The sequence below is a fragment of the Oryctolagus cuniculus genome, chromosome 9, assembly GCF_051225735.1.
Source record: "Oryctolagus cuniculus isolate XC-2025 breed Fujian yellow rabbit chromosome 9, ASM5122573v1, whole genome shotgun sequence".
In the NCBI taxonomy this organism is placed as follows: Eukaryota; Metazoa; Chordata; class Mammalia; order Lagomorpha; family Leporidae; genus Oryctolagus; species Oryctolagus cuniculus.
The window spans coordinates 112,830,829-112,851,012 of NC_142875.1; the positions used below are offsets into that span (position 1 = coordinate 112,830,829).

The 20,184-nt window shown below is 41.5% G+C and overlaps 1 protein-coding gene across 1 annotated transcript; it reads right to left on the reverse strand.

The window, feature by feature from the left end:
- Nucleotides 1-2,066: 2,066 nt before the first annotated feature.
- Nucleotides 2,067-20,065, reverse strand: WBP11 (WW domain binding protein 11). The gene is made up of 12 exons (XM_089304629.1): nucleotides 19,941-20,065; nucleotides 16,980-17,087; nucleotides 16,463-16,494; nucleotides 15,826-15,919; nucleotides 12,892-13,088; nucleotides 11,972-12,105; nucleotides 11,589-11,788; nucleotides 10,564-10,755; nucleotides 6,985-7,086; nucleotides 6,084-6,374; nucleotides 4,382-4,564; nucleotides 2,067-3,083 (listed from the first exon to the last, which is right to left on the reverse strand). Exons 2-12 carry the CDS (start codon nucleotides 17,041-17,043, stop codon nucleotides 2,650-2,652), a joined length of 1,923 nt encoding a protein of 640 aa, XP_089160755.1. The 5' UTR covers nucleotides 17,044-17,087; nucleotides 19,941-20,065; the 3' UTR covers nucleotides 2,067-2,649.
- Between the last annotated feature and the right edge of the window lie 119 nt (nucleotides 20,066-20,184).

Below are 20,184 nucleotides of genomic sequence, written 5' to 3' on the forward strand. Positions count from 1 at the left end.
TCGGGTTTGTTCTTGGCCCATGTTCTACTTCCCTTTTCACTTGGGACAGTTGACAGGCATTCTTGGAAGGTGTAGTTTTCTTTACAATAAGTTGCTAAGTATGGTACCCTTTTCACTCCTAGAAAAGTTCAGCCTTTATAAAAATAATATGGTTTTCTCACTTGTGGGTGATGCTTGCTAAAATCAAACTGGAATTCAGAGACCTACTTCTTGTTTTTCCTGTCTGTGCACCAACTTTGACTGGCGCCTTTTCTCTTTACCTCACTTACCATTTTATAGGATCAAGGCTGCTTCTCAAACTCTAAATTTTTCTTCAGATCCTATGGACATAAACACTATTATATTCTTTCTTCACAAAATATTGTTCTAAAATCAAAACTTTTGTTTCTTCCAACATTTTTAGAGTACTAATTCTCCTGTTTATCTCCTGCAAACAAATGAATTCTGTGAAATTATACTGGAAAACTCATTATTTTTAAAGATTTATTCGAGAGTTACAGTTAGAGAGGGAGAGACATAGAGAAAGGTGCTCCAGCCCGATTCCCTCCCCAAATGGCTGCAGTCAAGCTGATCTGAAGCGATTCCTCTGGATCTCCCATGTGGGTTGAGGGGCCCAAGCACTTGGATGCCATCTTCAACTGCTCTCCCAGGCTATAGCAGAGAGCTGGATCCCAAGAGGAGCAGCAGGGACTAGAACTGGCACCACAGGCAGAGGCTTAGCCTACTACACCACATTGCTGACCCCACTGACTTTTTTTTTTTTTTTCCCCCCACAGGCAGAGTGGACAGTGAGAGAGAGACAGAGAGAAAGGTCTTCCTTTGCTGTTGCTTCACCCTCCAATGGCCGCCGCGGCTGGCGCGCTGCAGCCGGCACACCGCACTGATCTGATGGCAGGAGCCAGGTACTTATCCTGGTCTCCCATGGGGTGCAGGGCCCAAGTATTTGGGCCATCCTCCACTGCACTCCCTGGCCACAGCAGAGAATTGGCCTGGAAGAGGGGCAACTGGGACAGAATCCGGCACTCCGACCAGGACTAGAACCCGGTGTGCCGGCGCCGCTAGGCGGAGGATTAGCCTGTTGAGCCACGGCACCAGCAACTGAACTTATTTTTAAGCTTAGGATGTATAATGATGGGAAGTACTCTGTATAAAGAGTATCAAGGAAAAAAATGTTTGATTCATAATAGTATTTAGTATTTCTAAACTTAGAAACATTAAGACAAAATGAGTGACTACAAGGTTTATGACATGCAGCTGTTTTCCAGTTATCAACTAAAATGCAAAAAAATTGGGGTGGGGGTGTACGCTGCTGTTGCATAGTGAATAGAGCCACAGCCTGCAATGCCGACATCCCACACGTGCCAGTTTGTGTCCTGGCTGCTCCACTTCTGACCCAGCTCCCTGCTAATGGCCTGAGAAAGGCAGTGGAACATGGCCCCAGACACTCATTTGGAAGACCTGAAGAAGTTCCTGTTGCAGCCACCTGGGGAGTGAGCCAGCAGATGGAAGATGTCCCTTACTGTCTCTGTAGTTTTGTAAAATAAGTAATTAGATCTTAAAAAAATAATAAATTTAGCATTGCTAAGTACTATATTTAAGGTTGAGACACAGACATTTGACATTTACACCCTGAGCTTTCCCTAAGAAAGACCTCCCATGAGGTAGGATCTTATATAACACACCAGTGTTCTCAGTGCGTAGCTTACAGAAGGCTCTCAGTAAGGATCTGTAGAATTTGTATCCTTCTGATGCCCGCCAATCCTTAGGTACCTTGTTCTCATCCTCCAATCTCTCTCCCTACTTGGCTACTGCCCCTCAGCAGGCGAGGCTGCTGATTAACCCTGAAGCTTAATACGGAGCTACCTTTTCTTTCACAGTGCCCTCCCAGGATGCACACAAGCAGGAAGCTGGAATTTAAAATGGAGGTTGAGTCTAGACTTGAATTGCAACATTGGATGTGGGTGTCCCAAGCAGCATCTTCACTGCTACTCAATTCTCTACCCCCAATATCCTTTTCTGCCTAAAACACAGGTACCATATTTCTGCATTATCAGTAACACAGATTATTTTGATGTAGAACATTTATTTATTTTTCCATGAAACACACAAAGTTTAGGTCAGTGGGAAATAATTTTAATCAAAGAATTGTACATTTTCTTCCCACATATCCTGCTTTGTATTAGGAAATGACATTGTGATCCATTTCACTACAAGTAAAATATTACAAAATATTTACAGGAAAATATTAAAAATAACTCGAACACGAAAGGCAAGATGAAATAAACTGGTTTTTCAGGAATCTCTATTCCAGTGCCCACAGCACACAAGAAGAGAGTCAAAACAAATAATAACTAAGATTCCCCTGATCACAAATTTCCAACGAGCTGGAGAAGGGGCGAAACAGGATGAAATGGTGGTGTGACAGGGAATGGTGTTAGCAGCACTGCTTCAATAGCCCATCTATTCTGAATGCAACACCCTCTCTTGTATGCAGTAAATTCTGAACATGGCTAAACTTTAGGATATTCCTTGAACTGAAATTAGAAAATACCCTGACAATGGAAGTAGCTCTTTCCCCTAAGTCTAATAACAGCCTCTTTCTCCATGAGCTGCTGTTGTAATAGAAGCCTGCTCGGGCATCAAATGCTGTCACAGTAGCCCTTCCATCTCTTTCATGAAAGCTTCATAAACATCATCCTTAGTTTGTACTGACACAGGAACAGCAGGACCAGATTTGGGGGCTGCTTTGGCAAGAGGCACAGCAGAATCATCCTCTGACTTTCTTTGGGGAGCAGCAGTAGCTCCTTTATTCTCCCGACGTACTCTCAGTGCAGTGGGCACAAATCGAGTAATCTCTGCCTTGGGATTAGTGATCTGTGGCTTGGCACTGATGGTTGCTGTGGCTTTCTTCTCAATGGTGGCTGCACTTGTATCATCCGCCTTGGGTCGCTGAATCAAATTGGGTGGAGCACTCAAAACCCCGGGGTTCGGCAAGGGAGCTGGTGGGAAAAGCCCAGGTGGGGCAGGTCCAAGTGGAGGCACCAAAGGTGGGCGCATCATGCCAGGGCGAGGTGGAGGGATGCCTGAAGGCAGAAGAAAACAGGCAGGATGAACACCACAAGAACAATTTAGCTGTCATTAAAGGTATTTAAACACAGGTATCAATTTATAGGAAATAAGCTGAACTCACACTTCCTATTTGAAAACCATCCTTATATATTTTTCTCCTTTCTAAATAATGTCTTACTTTAAAATACAAATTGATGACATCAATTGGTTCCAAATACTACTTCAAATCTGATGGTCAAGATTCTCCCCTTGCTGCATGGTGCTAATGTTATTAAGTCCAAAGTCAAGAAATTGTGTCCCAGGCATTATTAACTTTTTTCCATTGTAAAAAAAGAGAAATTCAATGGACAGAAAATAAAATTTTTACCCTGGTCACCAAATATACTAGAACGAGAGAATGTGATTAATCATAATCTGTCATCATCATGGGAAAATAATTCCTATGTACTACTGACAGTTTAGACATACATCACCACATACAAAGAACCGAAGATTTGAATTTTCTTTAAATGTCACTTTTTAGACTGAATATAAAGTACCATATTTCACCAAATCAAAGATGTTGTTGACTACAGACTCCTAATTATTCTGGGTACCATTAAGAAAAAACATCTAAGGGGAAGCATTTAAAAGCAAGGTTTCACATTAAGTTGAAACATTTAATGTAACAAACCAAAAATACACCTGCCATAAGACAAGCCCACAGGGAATTCTGCATGTATGTTTGTTTTCCTAAACTCATGCCAACACGTAGAACAAGTTTTATAATTGTATTTCTAAAAGCCAGCAAACAAATAAAAATCCAGGTGCACGTGTTGTATTGCAACATTTAAGCTATTGCTTGAGACACCCACATTCTAGATTGGAGTGCCAGTTCCCCCACTTCCCAATCCAGCTTCTTTCTAATGCATCCCAAATGCTTGGATCCCTGTCACCCAGGTGGGAGACCTAGATGGACTTCTGAGCTCTTGGTTCTGGCATGGCCCAATCTGACTGTTATGGGTATTTGGGTAGTAAAGCAGGAGATGGAAGATCTCTCTCTGTTGCTCTGCCTTTCGAGTAGATGAAAATAATAATAAAAAGAAAAACCATAAAATCTTAGAGAATTCACCCTAAAGTGGTTTTTGTCTGGGAGAAGTCCCTTAATTGACAGCAGTAGCAAATGCAAATACCCAATGGAAGAACTCTTTCAATTGGAGGCCAACAGCAACTGAAAATCACCACAGATTGTGAGATACCCCTTGATTTTAGGATAGTGATATGTGATTATGTCCTATAGCAAATAAAAGATAACAGAAATCAAAAGCTTCACCTGGAGGTGCAGGGGGAGGTAGCCTTGGAGGGGGTCCCCGAGGAGGAGGGCCAGGAGGCAGACCTGGAGGTGGACCTGGAGGAGGGCCAGGGGGTCTGCCTGGTGGTGGTCCTGGAGGTAAAAGTCGGGGTAAAGGCCCTCGGAGTCCTGGCATTCCAGGTGGTCTCAGGAATGGAGGAGCCCCTGAAAATATTTATATTGATAAATTAATATCAAACAAAATATACATGTAATAATAATTATGGTATAAAATTAACTCAAGCATGATTTGACTTATCACTTTAATCTAAAATTTGGTTAACTTCAAAAACAGTGAACCAACCATGTATGGTGATAGAATTCACTCAACAAACACCTGAGCAGAAGGAAAAATGTATTGGATTTGTTATAGATAATTTCTCTTTATTTGCAAGCACTGACAAAAGGCATACTTAATCAGAGATCTGCTGGGCTAGAAATAGTAAAAGGTAAGACTTCTTAAGTGGTTCCAGTATAAGCTGAAAACAGAATCAAAAGCATAACGGTTTATGGACTGATTCCATGAAATTCATACATCTAGGCAATATCTAACGAGAATGACATAAGTCAGGGAATTCTGCTTTGCACCCATCAGGAGAGGATTAATTCAACTGAAGAAAATTCAATGGATTAACTACAGGATGTAAGACTACACTTATAAATAGGAAGTAGGTTCTCTATGTTGTTTCACAGAGAACTTTTATACTGTTACCTCGAATACTTGATAAAACAGATTGATTACCTATTCTCTTTGAAGGAACTAGAGAAACGATAGATTACATTGACATTCAACAATTCCTTACCTAAGAACATGACTGCACTTCAAAACACTCATGGAAAATGAAGTTAAAAGACAATTGTAGTGCATAATTTTGTGAAACCCACGCATTTGTGGGGTCTTCAAAAAAATTCATGAAAGATATGTATCATAAAAAAACCAGGTACAGATTTCAAAACTTTTTGGTGTAGTAAGAAATTTATCTTTTGGGGCTGGCGCTGTAGTGTAGCGGATAAAGCCACTGCCTGTAGTGCCAGCATCCCATACGGGCGCAGGTTCTAGTCCTGGCTACTCCACTTCCAATCCAGCTCTCTGCTATGGCCTGGGAAAGCAGTGGAAAATGGCCCTAGTCCTTGGGTCCCTGCACTCGCGTGGGAGACAAGGAAGAAGCTCCTGGCTTCGAGCTGGCTCAACTCCAGCTGTTACGGCCATCTAAAAAGTGAACCAGAGGATGGAAGACCTCTCTGCCTCTGCTTCTCTCTCTGTGTAACTCTGACTTTCAAATAAATCTTTAATTTCCACACACTTTTTGAAATACTCACATATTACCTGTCCCTAGTCCCACTCATTCGGAGTTTAGAACTGGGTCAACCTGTCAAATTAAGAAGTAATACTAAGAAAAGCACAGTTGTAATGTTCAAGTTTCTGCCTGCTATAATCAGAAATAAAAACCCTGAATAAGGAAGAGTTGTGGAAAAAAAAGTGGCTGTGAAAAGAACTGAGAATTGCCAAGGAATGTTCTAGGAACAAACAAGTTTGACCTACCACTTTAGAATCTTAATCACCTCTGATAATTTTATCAGGAGGAAACAAGAAATTTAATAGTGACGATGTATGATATTTTTTGGAATGATTTCACTCTAATTTCTTTTGTAATTAACTATTTGTTCACGTCACAGGGCTGACCTGGAGGTGGTCCAGGAGGAAGGCCTGTAGGCGGTCCAGGAGGCCGTAAGGGTGGAGCAGGTGGGGGTCCAAGAGGAGGGGGTCCTGGCATGGGAGGTGCTTGTATCTGAGAAGGAGGAACAGACTGTGGAGGAGCCTGCTGCTGAGAAGATGCAGACGTGCCATCAGAATGGGAATCTTCTTTATGCTGTTTCTGTGATTGCTTTTCTGCTGCAGAATCATCAGAATCATCTTCATCGTCGTCCTCTGAAAATTCCTCTACTTCTCGTCCCTCCTCAGGGATTTCCTGACCTGAAACACATTTTAAACCAGGTAAATGGACTTGGTTCATTTGTTACTGCCTGGTGCACACTAGTGACTGAAGACACATGCCAAATAAATGCATTCGGAAAATTGGGGCCAGCCGCTGCCTGCTGGTTCAAGTCTTGGCTGCTCCACTTCTGATCCAGCTCCCTGTGGAAGCAGAAGATGGTCCAAGTCTTTGGGCCACTGCACCCAAGTGGGAGGACCTGGAAGAAGCTCTAGGCTGCTGGACTGGATTGGCCTAGCTCTGGCCGTTGTGGCCATTTGGGGAGTGAACCAGCAGAAAACCTCTTTTTCTCTCTAACTCTCAGCTTTTCAAATAAATAAATAAATCTTAAAAAAAATAAGCATTCTGAAAATTAACAAGTAGTCTTCTGATCATCTATTCTACTGTAGGCATTGGAATGAATCCAGGCTTTATATACAAGCTGTACAACTCTGTGTAATCCACCAAATGGTGCCAACCCTCAACTTTTGTAAAACACGGATTTAAATGTATTGCTTACTTCAGTTAGGGCTGTTTTACTAAATGGAAAAATGTATGCAAAGAAACTGGCATGAGGAAGTACCAGGAGGTGACTTTCTTTTCCGGCCTCACCTGCCATTCGGAGCATCATGGCTTGAAGAGGAGTCAGCTCCTTCATGTTCTTCTTTTTCTTCCTTGATTTTCCAGGCATATCAGCAAATCGTACACTCAGACCTAGGGGAGAATAGGTATCAACAAAAATCAGTAAATGTGTATTATACAGCAAACTCTAAGAAATACTGGATATGACTGCAATTCATGTTACAGAAGATAAGTGCAGGAAGAGAGAGATACACTAAAAGGATAGTAAATGAAATGCAAATTGGTGGCACATAGATGCCATAGTGATTTTAAGATTTATAGATTTTAAAAATTTAAAGAATATCATCATCTTTATGTGAGTAACCAACTGGCCAAGATAAAGTACAAGTAAATTGGCCTAGGAAAGCAGTAGAAGATGGCCCAAGCCCTTGGGCCTCTGCACCCGGATGGGAGACCTGGAGGAAGCTCCTGGCTCCTGGCTTCGGAATGGTACAGCTCCAGTCATTTTGGCCAACTGGGGAGTGAACCAGAGGATGGAAGACCTCCCTCTCTGCTTTTCCTTCTCTGTGTAATTCTGACTTCCAAATAAAAAAAATACATTATGGGCATTTAGGGTTGGTCCAGAAATGATGCAAGACAATTTAATGTTAGAAAACCCAGCAATGCAATTCAATACAATAAACACTCAGAAAAAAGAAAACAGTAATATCCCAACATATGTTTAAAAATATTTATGATAAAAAAATTATTAGCCAGGTTGGAACAGAAAGGAACTTGTTAACCTGACATAGTCTATTGAATAGTCACTTGAAAACACTTCATGCTGCAACACGAGGAGCATTCTAAGCTGGCAAACAGTTACAGGAGTGGGGAATAGTTCCAAATAGCAGGGCTTTAGTTTATGTTGTATCCTCATTGGCCAGAAAACTGTCTTTTTAATTTAGTAAAAACTTAATAAATTTTAGGCAAAATAATGAATATCAAATCATAGCTGGGAAAGCCATTTTCGGCACAAGTGTTCTGCTGGACATATTTCTAGAAAAATTTGGGCTGACACTGCAGTGCAGCAGGTTAAGCTGCCACTTGTGACGCTAGCACCCCATGTCAGAGTGCCAGTTCAAGTCTCAGCTCCTCTGCTTCAAATGTACCTTCCTGCTAATATGCCGGGGAAGGCAGATGATGGTCCCACGTGCCTGATTCCATGCCACCCATGTGGGAGACCTGGATGGAGTTCCTAGCTGCCTTAGGCCTGGCTCAGCTCTGGCTGTTGTAGCCATCTGGGGAGAGAACTAGTGGATGGAAGCTCGCTCTCTCTCTCTCTCTCTCCCCCTGTGTCTTTTCTTTGTCTCCCTCCATCACTCTGCATTCTGGCTTTCAAATAAGTCAATCTTTGGGAAAAAAAAGTTGTCAATTTTCTTACCAGCGCTCTTATCATTTTTAATTAGCTTTATCATTTGGAATGATTCTTAGCAGAAAGGGCCAGCACTGGCATAGTAGCCTAAGCCTCCGCTGATGCTGCCAGCATCCCATATAGGCGCTGGTTCCTATGCCAGCTGCTTCACTTCTGATCCAGCTCCCTGCTCTCTCTGCTACAGTCTGGGAAAGCAGCAGAAGTCGGCCCAAGTACTTGGGCGCCTGCACCTGCTTGAGAGAACTGCAAGAAGTTCCTGGCTCCAAATTGGCTCAGCTCCTGCTGTTATGGCCATTTGGGGAGTGAACCAGTGGATGGAAGACCTTTCTGTCTCTCCCTTTTGCAGTCTCAACTCTACCTCTCACATAAATAAATATAATCTTAAAAGAAATAGTGGGAGAGGGCCAGCATTAAGCCATGCCTGCGACTCTGGCATCCCACATAGGAGTATGGTTAGAATCCTGGCCCCTCCACTTCCAGTCAAGCTCCCTGCTGAATGTGCCAGTGAAACCTCACGAAGGCCAAAGTACCTGGAACCCTGTCACCCAGGTGGGAGACGGATGGAGTTCCAGGCTCCTGGCTTTGGCCTTGCTCAGCTCTGGCCACTGCAGACATTTGGGGAGTAAACCAGCATTTTCTTTCTGTATCTCCCTCTAACTCTGCCTTTCAAACAAATGATTTTTTTGTGGGAGGAAGGTGGGGTTAGCAAGAGAAAAACTTGCCATCCCTATAGTCATGTTAGTATTAAGGACAGTGTTTTCAAAAAGTTCATGGAAAATGATTATGAAAAAATTTCCATGAGTTTCAAAACTTTTCAAACCAAAATAAAGTTTTCTTTTAATCCCATTTCACAAGAATTTTTTTAAAGTGCCTTCATACTAGGCTGTAGGATACAGAAACAATGCTAAAAGAAGTTCTAAAACCTCGGAGATTGGACAGAATTGGTGTACATTTTGCTTCGCTTAGTGCCTATTAATATGCTTAAAATTTTCAAATGTCAAAATGACTTTCTTTGAAATACATTAACTTGGTCTAAATACGTAATAGGTATACACATAATGTACATTATGTATAAAACAGGTTTCATGATTCTATTCAGTGTACTTGAGTTATAACTATAGTCCTGGTTCATGTAAAAGACCATGAACAGTAAGGCAAAGGGCTTCAAATATAAACATTTAAAGACTTGCTAAAAAAAATAAAAACAGTATGAATATAGTTTTCTAAGTATGGTTATATAGTTATTTTCCTTTCAATAACACAGCTGGATGGCCTATCATTGTATTGTTGAATACCTGCTGTTTGCACAAAAGTGGGTTTTATTGTATATACTTCTTTATCACACACACTATTCTTGGGGTGGCATTGTGGTGCAGTGGGTTAAGCAGCCACCCAAGATGTCAGCATCCCATATGAATGCTGGTTCCAGTCCTGAGCGCTCCACTTCTGATCGAGCTCCCTGCTAATGTGCTTGAGAAAGCAATGGAAGATGGCCCAAGTACTTTGGCCTCTGCCACCGTTAGAGATCTGGATGGAATTTCAGGCTCCTGGTTTTGACCTGGCCCAACCCCAGCTATTGTGCCATTTGGGGAGTGAACCAGAGGATGGAAGATCTCTCTCTCTCTGCCCCTGCCTCTCCGTAACTCACACTTTCAAATAAATAAATAAATATTAAAAAAAGGAAAAAACCTTCTGCCTTAAAAATTCTAGACTACATATCAGCTTTCAACATTTTGAGATATAAGCACGCAACTATGTTGCCCCTTTTCAAAGAGTCCACTACTATTAATAGATTAGGTCCTTTTCCTTGTGTGCTAGTTATTAATATCATGGAACTAGGGCTGGAGTTGTGGCACAATGGGTTAAGCAGCTGCCTGTCCCAAATGAGTACCAGTTCAAGTCCTGGCTGCTCCACTTCTGATTTAGCTCCCTGCTAATGTCCCTGGGAAAGCAGTGGAAGATGACCAAGTGTGTGGGCCCCTGCTATCCACGTGGGAGACCAGAAAGAAGCTCCTGGCTTCAGCCTGGCCCAGTTCCGACTGTTGTTTTGGGGATTGAACCAGTGGATGGAAGAGCTCTCTCTATCCCTGTTTCCGTTTCTCTCCTTTTGTAACTTTGCCTTTCAAATCAACAAATAGTCTTTAAAACACACACACACACACACACACACACACCATGGAACTTTCATTTGCCCAGACCTGATTTTTTTTCTTCATTGTTGTCTCGTTCATTATCATCACGATGTACAAATTCATCCCCCTCACTCTCTCCATCTGATCTGTCAGTGTCACTGTCATCAGTGCTGTCATCGTGCTTATCTTGATCCATGTCTTCAGGATAACCATCATCTTCACTTGTGCTGGAGACATCATCATCATGACCCCGCTGAGCTGAAAGGGGAGGGAGGGCACAGAACAGGTAGTAAGATTGGATCCTCCACTATGTGGTACCCAGACATACAGAAAAGTATGCTCACTTTAAACTCAGAATGTTTCAAAAGAATTCTGCACATGATCTCAGCTATTCAGTCTGACAATATTTCCTGTTGACTGTATTTTCAAACACTTCTTTTTGGCAATGTAACGTTTTTCTTTTTTAAAAAAAGTGTTCGAATTTGAAAACATACTCTTTTAAAAACTATATACACACATACAGGCACAGTGACTATACAATGATGCTCTGGTCTGATGGCAATAAAGCTGAAAGGGAAACAGGTGTTCAAATCAGAAGGCACTGGCAGTAAGTGATCTGAGAAAAGCTTAATGCAAGCATAAAAAAACTTGTTTCCTTACATATCATGCTTCTACTTGGGCAGAGCCCATGATTTATGGACTGGTCTATATATAGTATTTGTTTATTTCCTAAGTTCTGAGGGTGGTGAGTAACACTGTTCAACAGGGCCAATATGAACCTATATGGGTGCTGGTTCCTATCTTAACTGCTCTGCTTCCGATCCAGCTCCCTGCTGGTGCACCTGGAAAAGCAGTGGAGGATGGCCCAAGTGTTTGGCCTCCTGCCACCTGCATGGGAGACTTGGAGGAGGCTCCTGGCTCCTGGATTTGGCCTGGCCCACCCCTGCTGTTGTGACCATCTTGGTAGAGACCCAGCACGTAGAAAATTAAAAACAGTAACAACAACAACAAAACCCAAAAACAAAAATAGGACTAACATAAAAATGACAATGAGGAAGGACATAAGAACAAAGGGAACAGACACTCCTTACCCAGTTCAGGACTGTATAGCATGTCTTCGTCTCGCCTACGAGGGGGAAGGTCCAGGGCAAAGCCCACTTTACGGCCATACATCTGTAAGACCTGAGGAGGAGGTGGGCCAGGGGGAGGGCCAGGAGGTTTTCTACCAGGGGGCAAACGTGGAACACCATGTCCAAGAAGAGGAAGTATAGAAACCGCCCGAGTTGGAGGTCTGTAAAGAAAAATTAAAGCAATGAGATATTTAAATCCTTGTCTACAAAATTTTCAAGGATTTTACATTTAATCAAGAACCATACTGTTTATAACCACATTGTATTTTATTTCTCACTGTTTAACTGTGGCACTTGTCAAGAAGTGTTTTTAATAAATGCTCTCTGTGACACCACTTCCTTACCCATAGGCTGAAGTTTTCTTAAGGATGGAGGGTGGCTGGGCACCAGGAAGTGGAATATCCTGGATCAAGATGTTGGAAGGAGCGTGCGGCATATCTGGCAAAGGAATACTCTCCACTTCGACATGCTGAGCATTCTGAAACGGAAAGAACCTTTCAACAGCAGGATAAAAATCAAACTATAAAACTCAACACAATCATTTCCATGTCAGCTGTTTCATAACCTGTATTTGTTTTCCAACTAATGTAAATATGAAAACAAAAACCAGAAAAGTCAGTAATTCCAAACCGTCAAAGAAACCTTTATCTTCCTTGAAAAGAACCGAACCCTAGCTAGCTGTTTTTCCCTTCCACTATAAGCTGCCTCATTTTGGATATGATTTAAAACAGTTGCTGTTCAGAGAAATCCCAATGGTTACAAGTGGCACCAAAGCTACCTTCTTTAAAAATTTAGATGACAGTATAATACATATCAACAAAATATAACCAATTGGCTCTAATTATAAGTCTGTCTGTGTTCTGTTCTCCGCTGTATTAGCTGTTTGACACTTGGTAGGTTTCCTTAAGGTTTCAGATTGTTGTAAAAAGGGAACCCATACTAATTTACAAAAAGTACACCATTTATTTTTCTGTTTAATTTTGAAGTAAAATTTACAATGAAACGTATAAACTCAATGAGTTTTGACAAATACATGTTCCTCATACTCTCTTTCCCAGTCAATCCTAATGCCATCCCAAGTCAATTATTGTTACAATCCTGCCCCTCCATTTACATTAGTTTCACCTGCTTTAGAATGGCTGCTAGGGTCAGTGTACATTTTTTTAAGAAACTGCCAGGATGAAGAGGTTTAACATGATCAATTCTCTCAGTAACTTAAAAGAGTAAATCTAAATATAACATTTTCTCAAAAGAATTTGATTACCTTGACAGCATCAAAATACTGGCTGAGTTGAGCCCTCTTCTGTTCATATTCTACTTCTAGCTTTCTCAATTCTTTATAAATATCTGGATTCTCTTTTTCATAAAGTCGGAGAATACGTTCAAAGGTTTCACGCAGCTTTTTACGCTTGTCTTTCAGTACTTTCTCATTTAACTGTGGCTGTTGCACTGGGTTAAACTCTGAGAGAAAAAGCAGATTATAAAATTAAATACAAAAGGCCATATCATTTAGGTATCAATAGGTTATAAAAATAAGACAAAAACTTCCTTAGTCATACTAAACTTTTTACACAGGGATCTACATGTCAATATGAGGTTGCGGCCATTTGGGCAGTAAACCAACAGATGAAAGACCTTTCTCTCTGTTTTTCCCTTTCTTTGTCTGTAACTCTACCTCTCAAATAATAAAATTGTTTTTAAAAATTTTATTTAAGTTATGCAAGTTTCATGTATTTCATATATACAGATTTAGGAACACAGTGAGACTTCCCACCCCATCCTCCCTCCTGTCCATACTCCAACTCTCTCATTCCCACTCTTCATTTTTACATAGATCTACTTTCAGTTTACTTAATGATCTTTTTTTTTTAAGATTTTATTTATTTATTTGAGAAGTAGAGTTACAGATAGTGAGAGGGCGAGACAGAGACAAAGCTCTTCCATCTGCTGGTTCACTGCCCAAATGGCTGCAACTGCCATTTTACTCCAATACATTACATTTTAGGTACTCTATTACCTCGGATCAGGGAAAACATACAGTATGTGTCTTTTTGGGACTGGCTTATTTCACTAAGTATAATGGTTTCCAATTGCATCCATTTTGTTGCAAAAGACAGAATTTCTTCTTCTTTTTTTTTACAGCTTAGTAGTACTCTATTGTGTATATATACCATAATTTCTTTATCCAGGTCTCAGATGGGTCCACCTCTTGCCACTGAAGTCATCTGTGGAGTAAACCAGCAGATGGAAGAGCCTTCTCTTTTTCTTTCTCCCTCTGTCTGTAACTCTACCTCTCAAATAAATAAAATATTTTAAAAAAAGTTTTATAAAGGGAAAGGTTTTCATGGGCTGGGATAAAAGTTTCAGTGGTAGATGATGATTCTCAAACTTAAGATGCAAGGTGGCCAGTGCCGCGGCTCACTAGGCTAACCCTCCACCTGTGGCGCCAGTAGCCCAGGTTCTAGTCCTGGTTGGGGCAGCGGATTCTGTCCCAGTTGCTCCTCTTCCAGTCTAGCTCTCTGCTGTGGCCCGGGAAGATAGTGGAGGATGGCACAAATGCTTGGGCCCTTCACCCGCATGGGAGACCAGCAGAAAGCACCTGGCGCCTAGCTTGGATCAGCGCAGGGCGCCAGCCGTACTGGCCATTTGGGGGGTGAACCAAGGGAAAGGAAGACCTTTCTCTCTGTCTCTCTCTAACTCTGCCTGTCAAAAAAAATGAATAAATAATAAAGAAAAAAAGATGCAAGGGAAGACAGTATCTTACATAATTTCAGCTATGAAAAAGTATTGAATATATGTGAGACTGAATAAAACTGCTATAAGTAATGTGATACTTCACATAATACTTTGATGTTAAATATAGATGAATCCCCAACTCCTCACTGATGGTTCAACTTAGGATTTTTTGACTTTACAATGGTGCAAAAGCAGTATGTGCTCTGTAAAAGCTGCACTTCAAGTACACCATGTTTTTCACGTTCAGTACAATATTCAATAAATTATAAGAGATATCCAGTACCTTACTATAAAATAGGGTGCCCAATTATAGGTTGATGTAAGTGTTTTGTACATATTTAAAATATGCTAGGTTGAGCTGGGAAGTCTGGGAGGCTGGATATGTTAAATACATTTGACCCAAGATATTTCAATTTAGGCTGCGTTCACTGAAGGGTAACCCTGCTGTAAGTTGAAAAGCATTTGATGGTTTTACATCCTAACTAAATGGCTAAGTATCTTTTTAGATTTTCTCATTCAAGAAATGGGGCATAGTTTTATATTTATGATGGCTCAATATTTAAATTTATATGATACTTGCAAACATTAAAAAAATAAGACAAACAAAAAAACCCCAAAGTGAGTGTAGGCATTTGGCCTAATAGTCAAGCGGCCTGGCCTGTATCTCATCCCATGTCAGGGTGTCTGGGTTCCAGTCCCTACTCTACTCTTGATTCCAGTTTCCTGCTAATGCCCCAGGGGGCAACAGATTATGTCTAAAGTGATTGAGTCAATCTCTGCTACCCAGGTGGGAGACCTGGATTGAGTTCCTGGCTCTTGGCTTCACCGTGGCTTTTTGGGAGTGAATGGGTAGATGAGAGACCTCTGTCTCTCTCTTACCACAAATAATAAAGCAATGAACCAACCCCACAGTGATTGCATAAACCAGATTTATCTTCTCCCCCAAAAATGAGCTGACCAACTGGGCCTCATAACAACTGGCTTGAGAATCTACCCAAACCCACTCAGCTAGGGAACAGGCCAAACAAGCAGAATTTCTAGCCAGACTCCATTAAGGCACTCCTCCTCACCTTACGTCACAATGCCTAATATGAAACAGAATCCTTTTCTTTTTTAGGGCTCAAGTGGTTAATTATTTACTCATTCAATGAGTCATTATTGAAATCCTCCTATAAGCCAAGTACTATGCAATGTGGAGAATTCCAGGGGTTATTCCTGCCCTAATCAGGTAACTGCTACAACAATAACCACAATAAAGCAGGCTAAAGCATTTAATGAGTAGAAGTAGGGATTTGGGATAAAAAGGAAAAGCAGTTAGTTCTGGTTAAATAATTGGTTCCCCCCTTAAGTTTAGATTTCTGTTTCTGTCAGGTCTATGGATCTTCATTCATTACCTGCCTGCCTGTGTGTGTGTAAGACTATTATAGTTGTTATACAATCTACCGTTTTTATAAATTCATACCCATTTCATCCAATTTTTCCATATCTCGGATAATTTGTTTGGGATCCTTCATCTTCAAAACTGCAGCTCGTACCATCATGCGTTGTTTTTTGTTCTGGGAAAAATGAAAGACAAGCAGAATGTCAAGAATCCGGACACTCATGAGTTTTATTTCAATCTGCTTTAAGAATCTATTTACACTGAATTTCTCCTTGTTGCTGATCACTTGCTTCAATCACCAGAAAGAGAACTATGTAATTTTTTGCTCTCCAAATATTTAGAGTTTAGTAAAAAAATGTTATTAGATGTGTCTTCTTAGACAGCATTTCTTTTAACCTTGTTTACTCCCATTCACTGATTCACTAGCTTTTTTAACAAAGCAGTTATGTTTTAATACATAAATTATCTTCAAAAGTATTTCTTAACTCACTGGTCAAATAAACATGCCATTATAACCCATTGTAAATGTATCTCCAAAGTTATTTCAGTTTCATTTCTAAGCAGAGGAAGTTCTGGCTTAGCAAATTTCATAGTTTTTATAAGAAGCAAAATATCTCTTCTGTCAAATAATTGGAAATGTTATTTTGAAATCCATTAATCTCGAATAACAATATGTGCCTAACACAGACAGATATATAGAATGCTTCTGAAATCATACCTTCTTTAGTTCTCTCTTCCGGGCTTCCTTTCCTTAAAAGAGAGAGACAGAGAGAAGATGACTTTCAAATTATCAATGTTAGCTTTCTCCAACTTAATATTCTTCATTGTGGGAGGCTATGCTGTTCACTATATATCATTTAGCAGCACCCTTGTTCTCCACCTCCAATATACCAACAGAATCCTCTCAATCACATCAAGTTTCTTAAATAAAAAAATCTTAAGGAAAAAGATATAGAAAATACTAAGGGCTTGAAAATTTAGGTTAAATTGTTTGAAATTCCTAACCTAAAAAGGCTCAAGCCAGCTGTACTTGTAAGCCAATCAAACCTGAAAATAAAATATGAATTCTATTTGTATGTTTAAAATTTTGTGTGCCCACATACTGTAAAACCTTAAATACTTTATTCTTCCTATCACTGCTGTTCTTGTAATTAAGCCACAATGAAACAGTTTATCTAGTATCTGCAATTTTTAATTCTTCTCTACCTCATCATCCCATACTGATGGACACTTACGGGCTTGGTCTGTGGGGTTCATAAATTTTCCACTCTTGGTGGATGATGTAGATCTTCGTCCCATGTTGACAATCTGTGTGTTTCACTTTTTCATAAAAAAAAAAATACCTGCAAAGACAAAGAAGTAGCTCATTTTTCTTCTATTTATAACATTTTTTCTTTTTCTTTTTTAAAGATATTTATTTATTTGACAGAGTTACAGACAGTGAGAGAGAGAACCTGAGAGAAATGTCTTCCTTCCGTTGGTTCACTCCCCAAATGGCCACCACAGCCAGTGCTGCGCCGATCCGAAGCCAGGAGCTAGGTGCTTCTCCTGGTCTCCCATGCGGGTGCAGGGCCCAAGCACTTGGACCATCTTCCACTGCCCTCCCAGGCCACAGCAGAGAGCTGGACTTGAAGAGGAGCAACCAGGACTAGAACCTGGTGCCCACATGGGATGCCAGTGCCGCAGGCAGTGGAGGATTAACCTACTGTGTCACAGCACCGGTCCCCATTTTTTCCTTTTTAGACTTGATTTTGATAAGAAACACTTCTTTGATTACTTTTGTGAAAGCAGAGTCTTCCTTAGATTTTTTTTTAATGTTTATATTTATTTGAAAGGCAGAGTTACGAGGAGATAAAGAAAGAGAGAGAATCTTCATCAATTGAATCACTCCCAAATGGCTGAGACAGACTGAAGCTAGCAGCCCAGAGCTTCTTCCAGCTCTCACAAGTAGATGCAGGGGACCAAGTACTTGGGCCATCTTTTGCTGCTTTCCCAGAGGCATAAGCAGTGAACTGGATCAGAAGTGGAGCAGCCCGCACTCCAACTGGCGCCCATATGTGATGCTGGTGTCACAGGAGGCTTAAAAAAACGATTTACTTTTTTTTTTTTATTTTTTTGTTTTTTAACAGGCAGAGTGGACAGTGAAAGAGAGACAGAGAGAAAGGTCTTCCTTTGCCGTTGGTTCACCCTCCAATGGCCGCCGCGGCCGGCGCACCGCGCTGATCCGATGGCAGGAGCCAGGAGCCAGGTGCTTTTCCTGGTCTCCCATGGGGTGCAGGGCCCAAGCATCTGGGCCATCCTCCACTGCACTCCCTGGCCACAGCAGAGAGCTGGCCTGGAAGAGGGGCAACCGGGACAGAATCCGGCGCCCCAACTGGGATTAGAACCCGGTGTGCCGGTGCCGCTAGGCGGAGGATTAGCCTAGTGAGCCACGGCGCCGGCAAAAACGATTTACTTTATGAAAGGCAGAGTGACATAGAGATCTTCCTTCTGCTGGTTCACTCTCCAAATTCCCACAACACCTGGGGCTGGGCAAGGTCAAAGTCAAGAGCCAGGAGCTGTTATCTGGTCGTCCCACATGGGTGGCAGGGACCCAAGCACTTGGGCCATCACCTGCTGCCTCCCAGGAGCATTAGGATGAACCCGGATTGGAAGTAGAGGCAGAACTTATTCTAGGCACTTTGACATAGGATGTCAATGATTTTAACACAGGATCTGGTGCATACAAGAAAGATGGCCTTAACTTTCTTGACCATGAAAAATTAGATCTCTGTTACTCATGAGAAATGTAATGGATCTAAGGATCAGTTCGATATTATTTAACTTTTAAGAAAATGGATCCCAGCACTGACTCTGTCAATTGAAAATATCAACTAGAATGAAATTTGAAAAATAAAATACAGACGCTAATTTCATGGCTATGGCACACCTTTGCTATGAGAAGCCACTAGTTCTTGTACATCCTTATTATATTTCCATTTAGGGTGTCTCTATGGTTTTCCTCGCCACATATGTTTTACCAACACCACAAAAACAGCAAAAACTCATTAATTAATTTAGGCATACTTAATCCACATTAAGTTTTGATTTAGACATAGCTATTTAAAGAACTTAAAATATAAGTAAAAGTGTTAACACTAAAAATTAGTATTATACTAGTCCACCCAAAATACCAGTATTTTCAATATTATGTTTTCTTACTAGTGCCTATCTGACTACTGATTTGTATTTTCTAAGGTAACTGAAAGAGACAATTATGCTTGAATGTATTTTGTAAGCCCGGACTTTTATTAACATCACTTTTATTTCAAAGGTTTAACCATGTGAAACAACCTTTCCATTATATAAGTTGAATTTTGCTTCCTTTGGAAAATAAATGCTTTGGAAAGATTGGAAGGAGAAAGCCAGGATGTAATATACAGATAAATACAATTATATCTGCCTTTTATGAAGATTTTGTCAGACCAGTTTATTGGTCAGGGCCTTTTTCACCAAGTGTTCCAACTGCCCGGATTTCTGCTAGATGTTTCAGAATTCTGAAAATTATTTTACCCAGGAAAGTGGGTAAAATACTCCACTGGAGGCGGAGTAGGAGGCAAGAAGGGCAAGAACAAGCAAAATCAGTACAAAGTCTCTCGCCTGCATCTTTTGTGTTCCCCTTTCCCAATTATCCTCAGGGTCTTATTTTTACCCTGCTCTCTCATAACGGAATCACAGGACAAATATCAATTACAGAAAATTTTTACACAAGATAAGGGAGTCTCGGTCTACACAAACTACTTTTTTTTTCTTTTAGCAGAGGTGGTCGGGAAATCACGCCCGAAAAGCCCGGGGGCTCTAAGTAACCAAAGATGCATCAAGGCGGCAGGGTCCAGGTTCGCCAAAAACAGCAACCAGAGCAGCAACTGCCGAAACCATAGCGACGGTTGGTCTGAGCTCTATGCACAAGAAAACGTCAAACCGGAGGCCACCGGTCAGCGTGCACGGGAAGCGGCGCCCACCTACCCGGGGAAGTCAGTCACGTAATCGGGGGACGCCGGGCCACCTTACACCCATGGATTTCCCTAGTCCGCAACCCGGGAGACCCCAACCGCGGAAGAGCGGGGCGAAAGGGCCTGGTGTCCCCGGGAAACCGCGCAGGCTACCGGGAGGGACGGGAGACGGATTAGAGGAGTAAAGCAATCCCGCACACTCACACTTCTGCAGGGCTCCCAGGGCTGCGAGAAGCAGGGAAGGGACGACTGCTGGCCTCTTTTACTTCGGAGGGGCCTTCACCTCTGCCTCTCGGTCAACCACCCAGCCCCCGCCATCTTGAAACCTCGCGCCCCTCCGCCATCCCTACGTCACTTCCTATCTTTCCGGCCGACGATTTCTTAGCGTTGCTGTGTCCTGGAACCATAGAGAGTACCCTAGAACGCCAGGACCAGAGTCGCTTCCGCT

Excerpts from the sequence above, each read along its gene's own strand:
- WBP11 (XM_089304629.1), bottom strand. The coding sequence starts at position 17,043 with ATGGGACGAAGATCTACATCATCCACCAAGAGTGGAAAATTTATGAAC. Across the intron at positions 4,565-6,083 it reads TCCTCCTGGACCACCTCCAG|GGGCTCCTCCATTCCTGAGA; the intron begins GTCAGCCCTGTG and ends AAATATTTTCAG. Across the intron at positions 3,084-4,381 it reads ACCTCCCCCTGCACCTCCAG|GCATCCCTCCACCTCGCCCT; the intron begins GTGAAGCTTTTG and ends TTCTGCCTTCAG.